General features: G+C 41.3%; 1 protein-coding gene across 2 annotated transcripts in view; it reads left to right on the forward strand.

Annotated features, from left to right (window-relative positions):
• ACTN3 (actinin alpha 3) overlaps window positions 1–21990 on the forward strand; it is a 128772-nt gene extending 106782 nt beyond the window's left edge. For both annotated transcript variants that reach the window (XM_073605149.1, XM_073605150.1), the window contains exons 15-21: window positions 4440–4622; window positions 5993–6127; window positions 6293–6472; window positions 7635–7781; window positions 7939–8004; window positions 11288–11446; window positions 19183–21990. In XM_073605149.1, the coding sequence (XP_073461250.1) occupies window positions 4440–4622; window positions 5993–6127; window positions 6293–6472; window positions 7635–7781; window positions 7939–8004; window positions 11288–11446; window positions 19183–19341 (1029 nt within the window). In that variant the 3' untranslated portion in view covers window positions 19342–21990. The remainder of the gene's footprint in view (window positions 1–4439; window positions 4623–5992; window positions 6128–6292; window positions 6473–7634; window positions 7782–7938; window positions 8005–11287; window positions 11447–19182) is intronic.
• The last annotated feature ends 94 nt before the right edge of the window (window positions 21991–22084 follow it).

The following is a 22084-nucleotide window of genomic DNA, read 5'->3' on the forward strand; positions in this document are numbered from 1 at the left end:
GTCAGACCACACCACCTACACAAAACTCTCCAAAGATCCCACCAATGAATTTACTTCAGAAGCTGAACTCCTTATCTCGACAGCCCTTGGTGATAATATCATTTCCAAGACAGAAAGCCTCTTCTTCCGTAAACAATTCTATTCCATCCCTTACTTTTACCACCTACCGAAGATTCACAAAAACCAGCATAATCCCCCAGGCAGGCCAATTGTGGCCTCCATGGACAGCATCACTTCAGGCTTCAGCCTATATGTTGACAGATACTTACAACCCCTGGTACACCAACTTCAGTCTTACATACGTGATGGGACACACCTCATGGAACAACTTTCACCATACCGTTGGGAACCCACGTACTCTTGGCTATCTTTAGACGTAAGTTCCCTGTACACCTCTATTCCCCACGATTTTGGCATTATGGCCCTTGAGTACTTCCTCTCGCAAGATCCACTTATCAATCCCCGTCAGGCCACCTTCATCATAGAAGTCACTTTTAACGATGACTTCTATTTACAGCTACAAGTACGGATTATCTTTTACATACGACAGCAACCAGACCTCTCTAGCTTTTCTAGATCTGGAATTAAGACACGACAAGTTGCCACTATCCGCCGTGGATCAAAAATATCCCAAAAGGTCAATTCTGTAGATTGAGACAGAATTGCACCAGAAAAGCACCAGAAAAGCAGACTATGTTGATGCCAGTACTCACCTCAAAAAGAAGTTTTTTGAAAAAGGATATCCGGAAGACTTAGTGGAGACTGCTTATAACTTATACCTTCACGTAAAACCCACACGCAATAATACACCCCCCCACCCATTGCCCCATCAGGTTCATCACCACCTTCCATTCTCAGCACAACAGGATGGAGAAGATTCTCCGAAAAAATTGGGATATTCTCCAACAAGATCTCCACCTCAGATCCATCCTCCCCACGCACTCTCAGGTTACCTATCGTAGGGCCCCTAACCTCAGAAACAAAATTTCCCCCAGTAAACTCAAGACTACCCCAGCTTTCCCACCCATCACCCCACTCATCCCTCTAGTAGGGATGTTCCAATGTCGAAAAAAATTGTGCAAGACTTGCCATTTTGTCCACCACAGCCAAAAATCCTTTTCCACCAAAGGCCAGACATACACCCTCAAAGATTTCTATAACTGTTCATCCGATTATGTTGTGTATGGCTTGATTTGCCCATGTGGTCTCATATATGTTGGCCGTACCATCCGGCCCCTGAGACAACGATTTGGGGAACACAGGAGATACATTGAGGGGGGCACTGACCCCCACAGTGTACCGAAACACTTCGCCACAGCCCACAAGGGCTCCACCATTGGACTATCAGTTTGGGTCATTGAACAGATCCCTAGGTCTCTCTCCCCTGCCGAAAGGTTCAAAAAATTATGTGCGAGAGAGACCTATTGGATCTATCGTCTAGATGTCCTCTCACCCGGGGGAATAAACGAATGTATCGAAACTTCCACCATTTTGTGAGATTTATATTACATTAGCCAATAGGGTTCTTGTTTTTCCATCCTCCTATGTATTCCCACTATCCTATTGATTTTAACATCATCACTACTGTTCTCATAATATTCTTTATCAGTTGCCATTCATGAGACTTCCATTCTGTGTTTTATTGTGAAACGAGGCTTTTTATTTAATTTTTTTATCATGTGTTTTTATTGTCCTACATATATGTTGATAATATGTAGACATGCCACCTCCTCTTCACTTTGACTTGGACTCTATGTGTAGAAATGCACACAGTGGTTCTTGTTTCCCCCCCCCCTCCCCTTCCTTCACCTCCTATTACTCTCCTGTTTTTTCCCCTCCCCCCTCTCCCTATCCCCCTCCCCCCTCCCCCTTCCTCCCCCCCCCTTCTTCTGGCTTTGCCCTCCCTTTCCCCTCCCTCTCACGTATACATACACATACATGTGGAAGTATGTGTGTGTATATATATATATATATATATATATATATATATATATATATATATATATGTAGGCATATATACCCTTTCTTTCCCCCCCTTCCCCTCTTTTGCCGCATCATCTGTGTGGATACGCATCAGTATATGCATATACCACCCACCCGTATTTATACATGCCATACATTCTTATTTGGTCACTTTCTTCTTCTACTCTATAACCCAGATATTAATTTGACTTGACCCGCCAACGGACATGCAGCACATGCTATATGGTTTCCATATACACATGCCTGTGTATATATGTGTCTATCCATGTTTTTTTCTTAGTCTAACCAAGACACATACAATCATGGTGCATCCTTCTCATATTCTCATTATCTTATACACATGCTGCTTCAGTCGTGTTTATTTTACAGTCGACTCTTCCACCTCTATCTTTGCCATTCTATCTTTTATTTTGCTTTTCTCTCTCTATATCTTCTTCTATATTCACTTACATGTTGTCCACATCACTTTCATTACTTTGTCTTCCTTCCCCTTATTCTCTTCCCCCTTTTGTTCATCGTTCCATTTCCCTCATGCTGTGTCTCTTCCCGTTTTCATACATTGCTGACACTTCCACACCATTGGTCACTCCCCCCTTCCTCACCACCCCCTCTTCCGCTCTCCTCCCCATCACTGTCTTGCATAAAAACATCCTGTCTAGCTCCCAGCCAATCAGCTTGACAAAGGAGCGCCGCCGTCACACCATTCACGGCGTGCCAGCTTAGGAAACGCGTCGCATATCGTGTGACGTCATCATCCCTCGACTGGATCGGCTGCCATTCAAGCCTCGCTCTGGTGCCTGTCTCTACTGCTCGGCCGAGCACATCCAGCGCCTTGAGACTGCCCAGACCCCTACATCTACCAGCAGAGATGAAATGACTCCACGAACCCCCTGGATTGATCTGGGACACTTTTATGCCTAATATTGACCACGTAAATGGGAGTGCTATATCACTTGTTGCTTTGTTTTAATAAATTGTTTTAAACGTCTGCACCCAGAGGCGCCTCCTTCTCCTTGTTTATTTCATTGCCTGGGCGGTGTGTTTGGGATCATTGTCATGCTGAAAGACCCAGCCACATTTCATCTTCAATGCCCTTGCTGATGGGTGATGGGAGGAGGTTTGCACTCAAAATCTCACGATACATGGCCCCATTCATTCTTTCATGTACACGGATCAGTCATCCTGTTCCCTTTGCAGAGAAACAGCCCCAAAGCATGATGTTGCCACCCCCATGCTTCACAGTAGGTATGGTGTTCTATGGTTGCAACTCAGCATTCTCTCTCCTCCAAACACGACAAGTTGTGTTTCTACCAAACAGTTCTACTTTGGTTTCATCTGACCATATGACATTCTCCCAATCCTCTTCTGGATCATCCAAATGCTCTCTAGCAAACCTCTGATGGGCCCGGACATGTACTGGCTTAAGCTGGGGGACACGTCTGACACTGCAGGATCTGAGTCCCTGGCGGCGTAGTGTGTTACTGATGGTAGCCTTTGTTATGTTGGTCCCAGCTCTCTGCAGGTCATTCACTAGGTCCCCCTGTGTGGTTCTGGGATTTTTGCTCACCATTCTTGTGATCATTTTGACCCCGCGGGGTGAGATCTTGTGTGGAGCCCCAGATCGAGGGAGATTATCAGTGGTCTTGTATGTCTTCCATTTTCTAATTATTGCTCCCACAGTTGATTTCCTCACACCAAGCTGCTTGCCTGTTGCAGATTCAGTCTTCCCAGCCTGGTGCAGGTCTACAATTTTGTTTCTGGTGTCTTTCGACAGCTCTTTGGTCTTCACCATAGTGGAGTTTGGAGTGTGACTGTTTGAGGTTGTGGACAGGTGTCTTTTATACTGATAACAAGTTCAAACAGGTGCCATTAATACAGGTAATGAGTGTAGGACAGAGGAGCCTCTTAAAGAAGAAGATACAGGTCTGTGAGAGCCAGAAATCTTCTAGTTTTTAGGTGACCAAATACTTATTTTCCACCATAATTTGCAAATAAATTCTTTCAAAAATCAGACAATGTGATTGTCTGGATTTGTTTCCACATTTTGTCTCTCATAGTTGAGGTACACCTATGATGACAATTACAAGCCTCTCATCTTTTTAAGTGAGAGAACTTGCACAATTGGTGGCTGACTAAATACTTTTTTGCCCCATTGTATAGTAAAAATATGCATTGATAATATTTTGGAGAGACTCTACAAGACTAGTGGGCACAGTTAAAAAAGGTTAATCATCTAATGTAAAGTAATTCTAGTGAATACACTAAATTTAGATCTAATTAGTTTACCCCTATAAAGCAACCACAAAAGAATTAAATGTTTCTAGTATTTTTTGTTGCTGACAAGCTCCTTAATAGGAAGACCACTAGAAATTTTGTTCATTATCTGTTTCTAATGCATTTTTTTCAGAAAGTTGTATTTAAATAAAACACTAATATCTGTATTTTTATTATCACAGAGCCTGATCACAGCACATGAACAGTTCAAGGCCACACTTCCAGAAGCTGACAAAGAGAAAATGTCAATTTTGGGCATCCAGGCTGAGATTCAGAAAATTGCCCAGACCTATGGAATTAAACTTTCTGGAATTAACCCATACACCAACCTTACCCATCTCGATATTGCCAATAAGTGGGAGACAGTAAGTAAATATGGAAATTGTGGTTCCATTGATTAGCATAATAGTGCATAAAATTAAAGGTTTGTCATGTTATAACAGTAAGATATTTGTTAGTCTGGGCTAAATAGTAGAATCTAAATTGTAGCAATCTGTATATATCAGAACAAAAGTTAAATGTACTAGAAACACCATATACAGCATGTCATTGAAACAAAGGTGATTTTGAATAGTTTATGTTTGTTGTAGTTGTGTCTTTCTTAAAGGTACACTCCTGTCAAAATTAAAAATTAAACCTGGAAATTCAGAGAGTGAGGAAAGTCTACCTGCTTGATACTTAATGTGTATTTTCCCTTTTGCAGTCAAATTGGGATAACACCTACATTATATTTGTTAGATGTACCCATTCACATAACATAACTTTTTGACTGAAAAACTTCAAATACACTTACAATTTTATTTATCCAGGCATTGCTGTATTGCATTAATCCTACCAGTCTTTTCAGACAGAAATCATGTGATCTAAGAACCACTTAGGGTGGTACAGCAGAACTGTACTCAGTTTCACCAAATGCAGGTCTCTTGCTGTTTGTCAAAAATAGAATACCTAATATAGAATTCTTCCTACTAATAAGTTCTTACACCCACCAGTCAGAATAATGCTTTCCTTGGATGTTTGATTGAGATTTGGGATACAGGCAGCAGAGAGAACAAGTTATTCAGAATGTACACTTCCAGTGACCCTATATGGCGTTCTCTGGATTCATACCACAGCAGGCTACACCAAATTCTGGTTAAAGACAATATGTGGACTTTATGAGTAAAACATAGTTTCTATGATTGCTGGATAACAGGATCTTACAGGTCTCACTTGTTGCCTAGAATTGCTTTTTAAACAGGATATTCAGTCAGTTAACAAAAAAAAAAATAAGTCAGCAGCTATAAACACTGTAGCTGCTGATTTTTAACAAAGGGACACTCACCTGTCCAGGGATCCAGCATTGTCCTCACCTGGGCTGGTTCTGGATCCCCAGCACTGCTATCTTGGATGTGGGAAGCTGGCTGTGACTCCCTGCAGCTTCACAGCTGGCTTCCCACTGTGCCTCCTATAAGTCGCACTGAATGGACCTGCAGTCCCCTAGAACCTATTGCGTGTCACAGCAGGTTGCGGGTGGGGGTGAACTCAGTGAAAATCAGAACGGTTACCTGCCAGAAATAGTTACCCGTTCCCTGCTCCCCCCCCCCCAAAAAAAAATAACTGCCAAAAATGTTGGGCGAGGGGGAAGATAACACAAAGTGGCACTTTCCTTTCAGGGTAAAGTTCCACTTTAAGAACTGACTTCATTTGTAATAGAAGATTTTACCACTCAGTATTTCTCATTTGATGTTAACAGGCAAAACAACTGGTTCCACACAGAGACCAAACCCTGCAGGAGGAGCTTGCCCGTCAACAGGCTAATGAACGATTGCGTCGTCAATTTGCTGCACAAGCTAATGTTATTGGACCTTGGATCCAGACCAAGATGGAGGTAAGTTTAAAAGTTGTTATTCTTCAGATAAGTAAGTTCTAAACCAGTCATAATAGGTTAATAAAAAAACTCAAATTATTGTGCATTTTTCTATCATTGTTATATAATTATCTTTTAAATTACAGGAGAAATATTTATGGGCATTTTATTTTCATTGCTGTTTAGGAGATTGGTCGCATATCTATAGACATTAGCAGTTCCTTGGAAGACCAGATGAATCATCTCAAGCAATATGAACAGAATATCATCAACTATAAGTCCAACATTGATAAACTGGAGGGAGATCATCAACTCATCCAAGAGTCTCTTATCTTTGACAACAAACACACAAATTACAGTATGGAAGTAAGGGACAATCTCTTTATTTACTTTCTCCAAGACAGAAAAGTTTTGGATGGTATTCTTTTGTGTTCAGGACCTATCATACTGCCTAGACCAGGGTTTCTCAACCGTGTTTTCCACACAACTCTAGGGTTCTTTGCTAGAGAGAGCCGGTTTTAGGAATGGAAGGGAAGGATGATGAGGAGGAGTAGGCTTTTTTAACTGTGTTGACAGGAGTTTGTCCCATGTAGAGTCCTTGTACTGTCAAAAATGCGGGGCAGTGAGCAATGAGGGAGCAGAACAGGGGGGAAGGTTTCCTTACAGAAGTTTGTCCCACAGATGGGAGAAACTTCAGGTTGCCAGCACAGTAAGAAAGAGATATAAAACAGCAATGAGAGGAGAAAGAGCAGGATGGGGAAGAGGAATAGTACTGACAGTAGTTCACCTCTGTTCTGGGCACAATCTCAGGCATTCAATACAGCAGGGCTTGCAGTGATGGGGGTTAAAGGAGCAGGAGAATAAAAAGGGTAAAGTATTTTGGGGTGATAAAAAGAATAAAGGAGTTGGGGTGTAGAGGTAGAAGTGTATATGTAAAACTGTGGGAGGTTAAAATCTGACAGGGATGAATATAGGAAAGGAGAACTTTAAAGCTATGTCTTTCAACTAAACTGAGAGCAGGATCTCTCAACAAGGTTTCAATGACATTATTGTTAAAAGAAAAAAAATGTAGTAGATTACTGATGCACCGATAGTGTTTCCATTGAGCACCAATGCACTTTTTGTGTTTGAGTAAATTTATTTATGCATTTATTTATTATTATATCTCTAACTCCCTGATCATGCTAAAGTCCTGGAAGCTGTAGATCAAAAAAATATTTCAGCGGTTCCCAACCAGTAAAATGGTTGAGAGGCTGGCCTAGATGCCCATAAATTGAATGTAAAGATTCTAAAACTAGAACTCCTTTTCTACCACATTTTACCTCCATAGTAGTCTGCCAAATTTCTGGATATATTACTCTATCACATGCTCTGTTTCCATTTACTGTCACTGCTAATATATTTTAATGCAATAATGGTTTTGTGTACCATTTAATTACATAAACCTATTGGCATTAGTTTGTAGTCAACCACATCATTATAATGTGAGATTTATCTACAGTAACTCCACCATTTACCTTTCTTAAAGCACATCCGTGTCGGATGGGAACAACTCCTCACTACAGTTGCTAGGACCATCAATGAAGTTGAGAACCAGATCCTGACCCGTGATGCTAAAGGCATTAGCCAAGAACAAATGAATGAGTTCCGTGCATCATTCAACCACTTTGACAGGGTAAGCAAAATCTTTGTGAAAAATTCAGATGGTACCTGAAGATCCTAGCAAAACAAATTGGACAGAAATTGTTATCAATGCACACATCTTGATCAAAAGTCTTCTTAATTTATCTTGGTCATTGTTGGTAACATAGTTATTTTTCACTTGATTGCAGAAGAGGAATGGCATGATGGATCCTGATGACTTCCGTGCTTGCCTGATTTCTATGGGTTATGATCTGGTAAGACTCTTTCACAATTTTGGGTATGGCTAATGGAGTTAGGGCATGCTGCAATTTAGAACATAGTGACTCTATAGCTTGTTCTGTTCATTGTTTTGCAAAAATTTTTTTTTACTAATGAAACAATTATGTAGAATAAAGCAAAGAGAGGCCTCTAGTAAAACTGGAGTCATATACAGTAAAGGAGTACCATCATCCTAATAGCAATGAAAGAGTTAAAGAAGATAATTCTCCTATTAGTCTCCAAGAGAAGGAAGGAAGGAATGGACTCTCTCGGTTCCCTGAACAAAGTACACAAGGGATAAAATACAATATTTTTTATTCATATACAAACGTAACAAAAAATCCACATACAAAAAAGACAAAAATATAAATTTACACACAAATGTATTAAAATTGGGCTATACATGTGTGACACTGGCACTTGATGACCTTCAAGATGGAGATGGGAGATACAGTGGGTCCTCAGCAGACACAAGGCTCCTCTACATGTTTCACGGAAATCTACCGCTTCTTCAGGAGGAAGATTTTTTCTTTTAGAGAAGATCTGAAATCACAATAGCAGAAATGTACAAAGTACTAAGGTAATGTAATGAAACAAGCATAGTATAACAAGTGCGAAAGGGAAGGAGGGAACTGATGCTTACCAGTATAGATCAACACACATGAGAAGACCAAGGCAGCAACGCCATTCATATTTCCCTACAGTGGGTATGGGGGACATATATTTGGTGGATAGGTTGATGCTGAATAGCAACTATAAAAGAGAAGTAAGATATATACATAATAAATATAGATGGTATCCAGATATAGGACTTTTAATCAATTAGGATAAAGGGAAAAGAAAGGGAGTTGATTGAAAGTCCTATATCTGGATACCGTATATATATATATATATTATGTATATATCTTACTACTTTTTTACAGTTGCTATTCAGAATCAACCAATCCACCAAATATATGTCCCCCTTACCCACCTTAGGGAAATATGAGTGGCGTTACTGCCTTGGTCTTCTTATGTGTCTTGATCTATACTGGTAAGTATCAGTTCCCTCCTCTCCTTTTCCACTTGTTATACTATGCTTGTTTAATCATATCACCTTGGTATTATGTACATTTCTGCTATTGTGATTTCAGATCTTCTTAAAAAAAAATATCTTCCTCCTGAAGAAGCAGTAGATTTCCATGAAACGTGTAGAGGAGCCTTGTTGTGTTCACTGAGGACCCACTGTATCTCCCATCTTCATCTTGGAGGTCATCAAGTGCCAATGAAACAGATATGAAACGTAATGTAACATTGTATTTCTGGAATTACCTTGACCTAAGCCCTAGTTACTAGTGACTATACAGTGCATCCGGAAAGTATTTACAGCGCTTCATTTTTTCCACATTTTGTTATGTTACAGCCTTATTCCAAAATGGATTAATTTAATTCTTTTCCTCAAAAGTCTACAAACAATACCCCATAATTACAATGTGAAAGAAGTTTGTTTGACATCTTTGCATATTTATTAAAAATAAAAAAACGAAAAAAAAATCCCATGTACATGATTATTCACAGCTTTTGCTCAATACTTTGTTGAAGCACCTTTGGCACCAATTACAGCCTCAAGACTTTTTGAGTATGATGCTACAAGCTTCGCACACCTATTTTTGGGCAGTTTCTCCCATTCTTCTTTACAGGATCTCTCAAGCTTCATCAGCTTGGATGGGGAGCTTTGGTGCACAGCCATTTTCAGATCTCTCCAGAGATGTTCAATCAGGTTCACGTCTGGGCTCTGGCTAGGCCACTCAAGGACATTCACAGAGATTTCTCATAGCCACTCCTTTGTTATCTTGGCCATGTGCTTATGGTCGTTGTCCTGTTGGAAAATGAACCTTCACCAAAGTCTGAGGTCCAAAGCGCTCTGGATCAGATTTTCATCAAGGAAGTCTCTGTACATTGCTGCATTCATCTTTCCCCTGATACCGATTAGTCTCCTAGTTCCTGCCGCTGAAAAACATCCCCACAACATGATGCTGCCACCACCATGTTTCATTGTAGGGATAGTATTGACTCAGATGGGATTTCAGGTACTCCGACGGGATGACAGGTGATGAGTGGTGTCTAGTTTCCTCCAGACATGATGCTTGCCATTCAGGCCAAAGAGTTCAATCTGTTTTTCTTCAGACCAGAGAGTCCTTCAGGTGCCTTTTGGCAAACTCCAGGCGGGCTCTCATGTGCCTTTTACTGAGGAGTGGCTTCCTTCTGGCCATTCTACCATACAGGCCTGATTGGTGGAGTGCTACAGAGATGGCTGTTCTTCTGAAAGGTTCTTCTCTCTCCACAGAGAAAGGCTGGAGCTCTGTCAGAGTGAACATCGGGTTCTTGGTCACCTTCCTGACTAAGGCTCTTCTCCCCCAATCTCTCAGTTTGGCCAGGCATCCCGCTCTAAGAAGAGTCCTGGTGGTTCCAAACATCTTCAATTTACAGATGATGGAGGCTGCTGTGCTCATTGGGACTTCATTGCTGCAGAAATTTTTCCATACCCTTCCCCAGATCTGTGCCTTGGTACGATCCTGTCTCAGAGGTCTACAGACAATTTCTTGGACTTCATGGCTTGGTTTGTGCTCTGACATGCACTGTTAACTGTGGGACCTTATATAGACAGGTGTGTGCCTTTTCAAATCATGTTCAATCAGCTGAATTTACCACAATTTTGGACTCAAGTTGTAAATACATCTTAAGGATGATCAGTGGAAACAGGATGCACCTGAGCTCAATTTTGAGTGTCATGGCAAAGGCTGTTACTTTTTTGTTTTTTATTTTTAATAAATTTGCCACGATTGCAAACAAACTTCCTTCACGTTGTTATTATGGGGTATTGTTTGTAGAATTATGAGGAAATTAATAAATTTAATCCATTTTGGAATAAGGCTGTAACATAACAAAATGTGAAAAAAGTGAAGCACTGTGAATATTTTCCAGATGCACTGTATCTTTTGCTTTCATTTCAAACAAGTAAGTACTGCAGTTATGCAGATAATTATTTTCTCCCCCAATTTTCTGTAATAGCACATGGTAGCTAAAACACCATTAGACGGGTTAAGAAATTTGTCTGATGCTGCCCCTAGGTGTTACCCTCTGAGACAAGATTCTCACTTTGCTTCCAAAAAAAGGGGTGATGTTGAATATAGCAGGAATGGGTTATGACACTTTAATTTTTTTCTTATTTGAAACAGTCTTTCCTTTTTTCTTTATACGTACTGCATTGCTCATATCAACTTTTTTTCCACTTTGTAGGGTGAAGTTGAGTTTGCACGCATCATGACTCTGGTGGATCCTAACAACACAGGAGTTGTAACCTTCCAGGCTTTCATTGACTTCATGACTCGTGAGACAGCAGAAACTGACACTGCTGAGCAAGTCATGGCTTCATTTAAGATTCTGGCATCCGACAAGGTCAGTAGAAAATTCTTCACATAAATGATTATGGCTTGTAAGGGTTGATTAAATATTCAAGTAATATTATGGCGAATAGAGGTGTTAAGGGGCTATTGCTCCTCTCATGGAATGTAAGGGGATTGGGGGATAAAAGTTTTTTTCCAGGTTGCAGCCCAGCTTGGTTTGTCTCCAGAAGACACATCTGCAACTTGATTTGGTCCGTCTGCTGCAGTCACGCAAATTTCCCTCACAATTTCATTCTGTGCACTCCTCCTATTCGAGGGGTGCTAGTATACTAATCTCTATGAGTGTCTTCTTTGAGTGTTTGCAGTGGAGGATTGACGGGAGGACAGATTTGTGCTATGCAAGCTCAATTAATTCGTATGTGTTATCGCAGCCATGCATATCCCCCCACCTTTCTCCTCAGACCCGCTCAAAAAACTGGCCCAGTTTATGGCTCTAAACCCCAACGTACTGGTTATGGCTATGGGGGTCTTTAACAATGTCATTGACCCACGTTTAGACATACTATCCCTAACTCCTAAAGTAGTAAACCATGCAGCTGGTAGAACTATATATGCCTCCTTACTGTCCGATCTGGGTCTGAGAGACGTGTGGTGGGAGAGACATCCTACTGCCAAATGTTACTCTTGCTACTCAGCCCCGCATGGGAGCCTCTCGCGTATAGACCTGGGCCTGGAAAATGAGATGCTTATGCAGTGACTACTAAGCTCAACGTATGAACTCCATCTGCTCTCTGATCACTCTCCCTTTTGGGTAAGGATAGATGCTGTGGATCAGGAACTTAGATCTCTTTGGCAGATGAATCACTTCTGGCTGACACTGTTTTAGTCCCCGGATGGGATTCCCAGTGCCTTGGGAGAGTTCCTCCGCTTTAACAGGGGCTCAGTGAGACCTGATGTTGTGTGGGACTCTCTCAAGGCATTCCTGAGGGGATGTCTCATTCATTAGATAACGGGCATCAAGAGGAGGTCGGGGGAATGGGAAGCCAGCATATGCGCTGAATTACAAGCTAGAGAGAAGGTGATGGTCGCTAACCCTACCCAAGCAACTAGAGAGGCATGGACTGAGGCTCAATCACTATATAACTCCATAGTGTTGTCTGCAGCCGAGAAGAGGAGATACTTCCTACAACAGGAGTACTATGAGGAGGCGGAGAATACAGGTCATCTCCTAGCTTTACTGGCCAGGGAACAAAGAGACACTGCCTCCATTCCAGCTATTCAGTCAGAGTTGGGGGAAATACATAATCTCAACTCTGATATACTAATGTCATGTACACACGATCGGACATTCCGACAACAAAATCCTGGATTTATTTCCGATGGATGTTGGCTCAAACTTCTCTTGCATACACACAGTCGCACAAATGTTGTCAGAAATTCTGAACGTCAAGAACGCGGTGATGTACAACATGTAAGATGAGCTGAGAAAAAATGAAGTTCAATAGCCAGTGTGGCACTTCTGCTTGATACCGAGCATGCATGGAATTTTGTGCGTTGGAAATGTGTACACACGATCGGAATTTCTGACAACGGATTTTGTTGTCGGAAAGTTTGAGAACCAACACTCAAATTCTTGTTGTCGGAAATTCCGACAACAAATGTCCGATGGAGTCTACACACGGTCGGAATTTCCAACAACAAGCTCACATCTTTAACCGAGGCTGCGGAGACTGGATGTCTACCTGATAGCATGCAAGAGGCCATCATAGTGGTGATCCCCAAGATGGGGAGTAACAAGCTTCTCCCGGATTCCTACCACCTCATCTCCCTCCGGAACTTAGATGTTAAGCTCCTCGCCCGAGTACCGACGAGTAGACTTTCTAAAGTAATTGGGAAGCTGGTGCATAGGGATCAATCCGGGTTTATTCCTACCAGATCCACGGCCAATAACATTAGACGCCCTTTACAAATGCCGGTGGATAATCCCAGGGTAGGGCCATATTCTCATATTCTCACTGGATGCCGCTAAGGCTTTTGATAGTGTGGAGTGGCCCTACCTCTGGGAGATCCTGGCCCGCTTTGGTCTGGGTGACCAATTTATTAACTGGGTAAGGGTTCTTTACTCAGCTCCTAGGGTTAGACTTCGCATTAATAATACCCTGTCATTGTCACTACATAGGGGCACTCATCAGGGGTGCCCATTGTCACCCCTGCTGTTTGCCCTAGCGGTGGAGCCATTGGCCATACTAATCCATAATACACCTAATATTGTGGGATTTTGCAGAGGCCCCTTGAAGGAAAAGGTCTCCTCTTTGCAAACATTGACAGAGCTTATAACTAAGTTTGGAAATTTTTGGGCTTCTCAATAAACTGGTCTAAATCTATTGTCAGGCCCCTTGATCACCTAACTAACCCCCTACCCCCGGAAGCTGGGCAAATTTCCATTGCTAGCTCTTTTAGGTATCTGGGTGTAGTGGTGTCCTCGGACATCTCTAGCTATCTACTCAAATCTAGGCCCATTACTGGATAAACAAAGGGAAAAATGCCTTAGCTGGTGTAAACTCCCCCTATCGGTAGTAGGGAGGGTGAATCTAATAAAAATTATCTGGGCCCTGCAGCTCTTGTATGTTTTTCAAAATTCCCCTATGCGGATCTCTAACAAGTGGTTTAACCAGGTGGATACTTACATAGTTACATAGTAGGTGAGGTTGAAAAAAGACACACGTCCATCAAGTCCAACCTATGTGTGTGATTATGTGTCAGTATTACATTACATATCCCTGTATGTTGCGGTCATTCAGGTGATTATCTAATAGTTTCTTGAAGCTATCAATGCTCCCCGCTGAGACCACCGCCTGTGGAAGGGAATTCCACATCCTTGCCGCTCTTACAGTAAAGAACCCTCTACGTAGTTTAAGGTTAAACCTCTTTTCTTCTAATTGTAATGAGTGGCCACGAGTCTTATTAAACTCTCTTCTGCGAAAAAGTTTTATCCCTATTGTGGGGTCACCAGTACAGTATTTGTAAATTGAAATCATATCCCCTCTCAAGCATCTCTTCTCCAGAGAGAATAAGTTCAGCGCTCGCAACCTTTCCTCATAACTAAGATCCTCCAGACCCTTTATTAGCTTTGTTGCCCTTCTTTGTACTCGCTCCATTTCCAGTACATCCTTCCTGAGGACTGGTGCCCAGAACTGGACAGCATACTCCAGGTGCGGCCGGACCAGAGTCTTGTAGAGCGGGAGAATTATCGTTTTATCTCTGGAGTTGATCCCCCTTTTAATGCATGCCAATATTCTGTTTGCTTTATTAGCAGCAGCTTGGCATTGCATTCCATTGCTGAGCCTATCATCTACTAGGACCCCCAGGTCCTTTTCCATCCTAGATTCCCCCAGAGGTTCCCCCCCCAGTGTATAGATTGCATTCATATTTTTGCCACCCAAATGCATTATTTTACATTTTTCTACATTGAACCTCATTTGCCATGTAGTCGCCCACCCCATTATTTTGTTCAGGTCTTTTTGCAAGGTTTCCACATCCTGCGGAGAAGTTATTGCCCTGCTTAGCTTAGTATCGTCTGCAAATACAGAGATTGAACTGTTTATCCCATCCTCCAGGTCGTTTATAAACAAATTAAATAGGATTGGTCCCAGCACAGAACCCTGGGGAACCCCACTACCCACCCCTGACCATTCTGAGTACTCCCCATTTATCACCACCCTCTGAACACGCCCTTGTAGCCAGTTTTCAATCCATGTACTCACCCTATGGTCCATGCCAACGGACCTTATTTTGTACAGTAAACGTTTATGGGGAACTGTGTCAAATGCTTTTGCAAAATCCAGATACACCACGTCTACGGGCCTTCCTTTATCTAGATGGCAACTCACCTCCTCATAGAAGGTTAATAGATTGGTTTGGCAAGAACGATTCTTCATGAATCCATGCTGATTACTGCTAATGATATCGTTCTTATTACTAAAATCTTGTATATAGTCCCTTATCATCCCCTCCAAGAGTTTACATACTATTGATGTTAGGCTAACTGGTCTGTAATTCCCAGGGATGTTTTTTGGGGCCTTTTTAAATATTGGTGCTACATTGGCTTTTCTCCAATCAGCTGGTACCATTCCAGTCAATAGACTGTCTGTAAAAATTAGGAACAACGGTCTGGCAATCACCTGACTGAGTTCCCTAAGTACCCTCGGATGCAAGCCATCTGGTCCCGGTGATTTATTAATGTTAAGTTTCTCAAGTCTAATTTTAATTCCGTCCTCTGTTAACCATGGAGGTGCTTCTTGTGTTGTGTCATGAGGATAAACACTGCAGTTTTGGTTACTGAAGCCCCCCGATTCACTCGTGAAGACTGAGGAGAAGAATAAATTCAATACCTTTGCCATCTCTCCATCCTTTGTAACCAGATGTCCTTCCTCATTCTTTATGGGGCCAATATGGTCTGTCCTCCCTTTTTTACTGTTTACATACTTAAAGAATTTCTTGGGATTTTTTTTGCTCTCCTCCGCTATGTGTCTTTCATGTTCTATCTTAGCCGTCCTAATTGCACCCTTACATTTCTTATTGCATTCTTTATAAAGTCTAAATGCTGAGGATGATCCCTCAACCTTGTATTTTTTGATGGCCTTCTCCTTTGCTTTTATATGCATTTTTACATTGGAGTTAAGCCATCCAGGATTTTTGTTCGCTCTTTTAAATTTATTACCCAATGGGATACATTGGCTAATGCCCTTATTTAATATGCTCTTAAAGCAAACCCATCTCTCCTCCGTATTCTTTGTTCCTAATATTTTATCCCAATTTATGCCTTTTAGCAAGGTTTGTAGTTTGGGGAAGTTGGCTGTTTTGAAATTCAGTGTCTTTGTGTTCCCTTCATGTTTCCTATTTGTGTGATTTATACGGAAACTAATTGACCTGTGATCGCTGTTACCTAAATTGCCCCGTATTTCCACATCTGTGATCAGGTCTGTATTGTTGGTAATCAGTAGATCCAGTAATGTTTTATTTCTAGTTGGTGCATCTACCATCTGACCCATAAAATTGTCCTGCAAGACATTAAGGAACTGGCGAGCCTTTAATGAATGCGCGGTTCCCTCCGCCCAGTCTATGTCTGGATAATTAAAATCCCCCATTATGATAACACTTCCCATCCTTGCTGCTAATCCAATTTGTGATAGGAGATCCGTCTCCACTTCCTCCCTCAGGTTAGGGGGCCTATAGCATACTCCAAGTATTATTTTCCCCTTAGCTTCATCCCTTTGGAGCTCTACCCATAAGGATTCCACCTCCTCTCTAGCTCCCTCAGTGATGTCATCTCTCACATTTGCTTGTACATTATTCTTGATATATAGGCATACCCCTCCCCCTTTTTTACCCTCTCTATCCTTGTGGTATAGGGTATACCCTTGAATGTTTGCCAGCCAATCATGAGAGCTGTTGAACCAGGTCTCTGAAATTCCCACAAAATCCAAATCCTCCTTGTACAACAGTATCTCAAGTTCACCCATCTTGCATCTTGTATAACTCAGATGCAAGATCTCATCTGGAAACGGAAAGGGGCTAGGATCAGTTTAAATACCCTACAATATAGTAAAGACAGGGGGGGTCTGGCTGTCCCTCATCCTAAACTATACTTTCTGGCCTCCCAAGTACAGCAAGTTATGGGGTGGGGTAAAGCAGAAGCAGTAGATGACCCCATTGCACGTTTAGTAACTCAGTCCAACCCGGCTTTGAATGCTTGGAAATAGATCTAATTCCCCGACAGCGGGTCTGATTAAGAATGTGTGGAGGGCAACTCTTGAGGCTTTAGATGTCAAGGGCCCCTTAGGCTTCACTCCTCTGTGGAACAATCCTAGATACCCAGAACTAAATTACAGGGATTCACCTTGTGCAGATGCAAGGGGATATGGTTCCTTCCACAGTTATATACTGGGTCTATATTGAAGTCTTTTGCACAACTTTGTGCAGAATTCACCCTACCCACTAGTTGTTTCTATCAATATCTCCAACTCCGGCATTCTCTGCAGGAACAGGGGCAGACACTCTCACTAGACGTGTCCACTTCTCTGCTGTTGATGGAGATCCTCCAGGTGGATGCTAGGAAGGGACAGATCTCTAAGGTTTACTCAGTACTGCTATCCTCTATTCATGATCATGCCTCTTTGAAATGTAGAGCCAAATGGGTAAACGACATTGGTGAGATCAATGGTGAGCAGTTGGATATGGTCCTGGGGTCGATCCCTGAAGTTTCCATCTCAGCCTCCCATAGTTTGTCGCAGCTATTTATTCTGCATAGAACCATCGAACACCTGAGAAACTGCATGGACTCCCTATATGTCCAAAGTGTAAAACACAGCAAGGAAATTTTATTCACATGCTATGGAGATACCCAAAACTCAATAGGTATTGGGCTGAGGTTATACGGAGTGTCTCCTGTCTAGCCCAGGTACAGGTGCCTTCCACCCCTCTTGTCTGCCTATTGGGAGCAATAGACGAAGAAATGTACCAGAAAGGAATGTATATTATGATTAGTAGACTACTGTACCTAGCTAGAAAGCTCATAGATAGACACTGGATGGCACTGGATGTAAGAGAGAATGAATGAGTGAGACAGAGGGGGGCTGACAGACTAAGAGACAGAGCGGGGGCTGAGAGACAGAGGGGAGTAAGTGAGAGAGGGGTAGAGTGTGAGAGGGGCTGAGAGAGAGAGGGTGAAGCTGAGAGAGGGGTGGGTGAAAGAGAGAGAGAGGGGAGGGCTGAGAGAGACCACGCAGCTCTGTCCCTATCTGCAGTCTCCTCCTCTGCCCCCCTGTCCCCCCGTGTAGGCAGGTACAGTATGTGTAGGATGCCTGGCACCTGATGGCCAGCAGCAGGCAGCTCTGAGTCTCCTTCTTGATACGAAGGTGCTCTAACTGTTCTGCTCCTTCCAGTGGCTCCTTGGCAGCCTTCTGCCTCCCGCCCACCCTCTTCCTCCAGGTCCCCTGTCAGTCTGTCCTCTGGCCCGGGCCTCACTGTTGATCCAGGTTCTGGGAGCGCCAGGTAGGCTGCGCCCACTCCTGTTCACCTCTTCCTTGGTCAGGGACAGGACCCATGGTAGGGCCGGCCCTGGCTCTAAGGATCCATTAACACCTGGACATTTTGTAGCTCAAAGCTACAAAATGCTCAACATTAAGAGTACAGGATCTTATTTTCAGGCAGATTTAGACATTTTTGTCCCCATAGCCTTCAATGGGAGTGCTTGAAAAAGGCAGATAAAGGTGTCTATCTAATAAAAGTCTATGGGAACAAAAAAGCATGCTCCTGCTCCAAAGGAGCTCCTGTGCATTACTCCAGAAACACACAAAAAATGCTCCTAAAACACACACAAAAAAGTCACCTGAATATGCTATGCTCAAGTGTGAATATAGCCTACTTAATAAATCAGCAAACCATGAGATTAGTCAGTGCTACTGCTTATAGATTGTTCGCTAAAGAATATAGATTAGTGCCTGTTGACAAGGTAAACCTGTGTTAATGTCTTCATGTTAATATATAATATATCATTTCTGTTTGGTGGGTTTGGAAGGAAGATGGGAGAAAGCTGTGATGAGAACCTGAGAATTTTTTGTTTTACTTTGTAGAGTTGAAATATAAAATGAATAAAATTAATTTGATTTAAAAAAAATGTAAAATCACATTGAAAATTACTTTCCAATAAATGCTAAAATAATCAATCAAAATGTATATATATTGAAAAGAATGAACTGCATTTCTGACCATGTCTTTGCATTGCAGAGCTTCATCACTATTGAAGAGCTGCGCAGAGAGCTGCCTCCAGAACAAGCTGAATACTGCATCAGCCGTATGACAAAATATACAGGTGGAGATTCTGTCACAGGTGCTCTGGATTATATGTCCTTCTCCAGTGCTCTCTATGGAGAGAGCGATCTGTAAAGAAAATCACCTTCCCCTGCTTCCCATAACTATTCCCAAGCTCCACCCCTCCCCTGTACCTCAGTCTTTTACCCAAAGGCAATGATGGCCTTCTGCAAATGTATCAAAGTGGCAAATAAAATGTATATGTACACTCTGTTGGTCAAGTATGCTAGAGTCAATCAAATGGCAGTGAATAATGTCTCTTATGGGATTAATCAAATCAATATTTTATTTCATTTGATTATCTGTCTACATTGTCTACACATTCTGTACCTATAATACCAATTTGAAATGAATACTGACAATAACGATTTAATATGTACCTTGTATTGCCTGGCTCTTGTTATGTAATGATGATGTCTAGAATGTCATAAAGAAGGAACACCTATTGGGTATCAGATGTCAGTCATTGTAATTGTTAAGTGCTTTATCAAATGTTCTTTTCTGGGACTTGTATTGCTGCTGTACTGAATAGTATTGAAATATATAAAGTGAAGGTGAAATGTAGGAATGAAGTCCAAATACATTTTGTGTCCCACATTAATTTGGAAACATCTGTTTCATTGTATGAAGGCCAAAGTGTGTATATATACATTTTAATTATACTTAATGCGTTGCATTTACATAACCTTAGATTAGCTTTCCATGCACATAGCAGAAATGCATTTTTAAAGTGCAAATCCAGTCATGCATCCATAGGTCATTGAAAGTGGTAAAAAGAGTGGGAATTTGAAAGGTGATATTGTATGAACCTTCGGTGAGCCAATATGCATTGGCAAAGGACAAATTAAGTCCAGTGTGTTCTTGTTATGGTTCAAAAACTGTTCCATTTTTCAGCACAAAAAAATTGTAAGCCCAGATGTCTCAGGTCCTGTGAAGTCCTGTGAAGGTGAGAGGACAATAAATGTGAATATTTAATGGTTATATGGATTGTCTTGTTCTGTTCATCTGTTCCTAAATTATTTACAAACTGGACAGAATCTCACAATTAATCCAAGGGCATGCAGTATGTTTGTTTTTGCACACTGTGCAAAGGGCATATTTGAAATTGGCAATTGAACCTTAAAAAATATATATCCTTAAAGCTGAACTTCAGGCAGATATAACACACAAATCAATGCAGCTCTGTATGCATTATTTCATCATTAAACTTATGTATTTTAAATGCAAGCAGTGTCAGTATCTGAATTTAATGTGGTATTTCATACAACAGAGCTCAAACTAGTAGTTGGAGATGCAGCACAAAGAGCCAATCAGCTGTGTTGCAGTGTTCATGTGCTAACAGGAAGCATGCTGATGAAAGAAGAGAACCTATCAGTGTGTTGGTTCTTTTTTCCCAAGTCCAGTCACATCCTTTGGTAAAGATAAGACGTGTAAGTGCTACCTGAAGTGTATTGGGTAGTGTGGTAAGCTGTTAAGTTTTGATAGCTGTCAGTGTCCCCACTGGTGACCATTGTCACAAGAACTGTAAGTAGGGAAAACATTTTCCTGGAAAAAGTGTTAAATCTTCCAATGGGGACACTTGCTTTCTCACAATGGAGATATAACCTCTCGTCTCCTATCCGATTGGAAAGATACTTAAAACAGACAAAAAACAAAAAAAAAGACAGGGATTTTATCCATCTTCTAATCTATCCAAAGCTAACAACATATTTTTGACTGTACCTAAACTTTAGCTACAGCAGAGAAAATGTGGGTCTTCTCTACTGTCAGAGAGGGCTGTGATGTGTGGAAGACCTGTGTAAATATCAGATTGGATGTAAAGCAATACAAATCCTTCTGCAAGTAAACCAGCCCTTTTATTCATCTGTATAATTAGCTGTTTGCCTGGAGTTCAGTTTTAAATTCACTCTTTTAGCATCTGAACAGAGTAAATGATTGTTTGCATTGATCAACCAGTGCCGTTAGAAAAAATACATAAATATATGGACCGATAAAGCTTAAAGTGGAACTATATTCAGCTCCACTCTAGCGATGCGGTGTTGATGCACTCCCTCACCGGCTGCTGACATCTTTGGCTGGTCTTCTTACAGATTCTGATGTTCTTCCATTATGGTTGGTTTTGGGTGACATCACTCCTGTACATGTGCACAGTTCAGTGTACATTGCGAACAAGCAGAAAATAATACTTTAATGGAGAATAGACAAAATCCTACTTGTTCACAAATTTATATTTATTGGGTAAAGTTCCACTTAAGGTACATGTGATAGTCATTGACCTTGATTCAGCAAACATAGTAGCAATAAGTAAAACGTAAGTTGCATGTCTGGTAAATAAATACCTGCTGCAAAAAGGTGATATAGCCACTATTTACAATGCTGTTTAACAAAATATGTACAAATTTGCTACCCCATTGTGACTTATTTGAACTCAAATTAAGGAGGCACATGCAGACGATGCAATGTGCAAAATGAAGTTCTTTCATTGTCCTGATCTGTCTGAACTGATGAAAGTTGATTTTTTTTTTTTTTTTTAGTAGTTGCAAGTCATTGTTTTTTGCACATTAAATTAGCCCCCAGGTGTTAGAAAACTCCCAGCAGTTTAATTAACATAACAGTACTTTAAGTCTGTCTGAACAGGATTTTAAAGTATACAAATCTATTCTGCTGAAAATAATAATCTCATTGTCAGAAAACAATCAATAAAATATTCTATACAAAAAATTATTCACAGATGTATTTGGTTATTTTTATAATTCTCATACAGTACTATCACAATCATGCAAAAACTGGTGAGGAAATGTAGTTGGCATTTGCTAGG

This window comes from Aquarana catesbeiana, linkage group LG11, assembly GCF_042186555.1.
Source record: "Aquarana catesbeiana isolate 2022-GZ linkage group LG11, ASM4218655v1, whole genome shotgun sequence".
NCBI classification, from domain to species: Eukaryota; Metazoa; Chordata; class Amphibia; order Anura; family Ranidae; genus Aquarana; species Aquarana catesbeiana.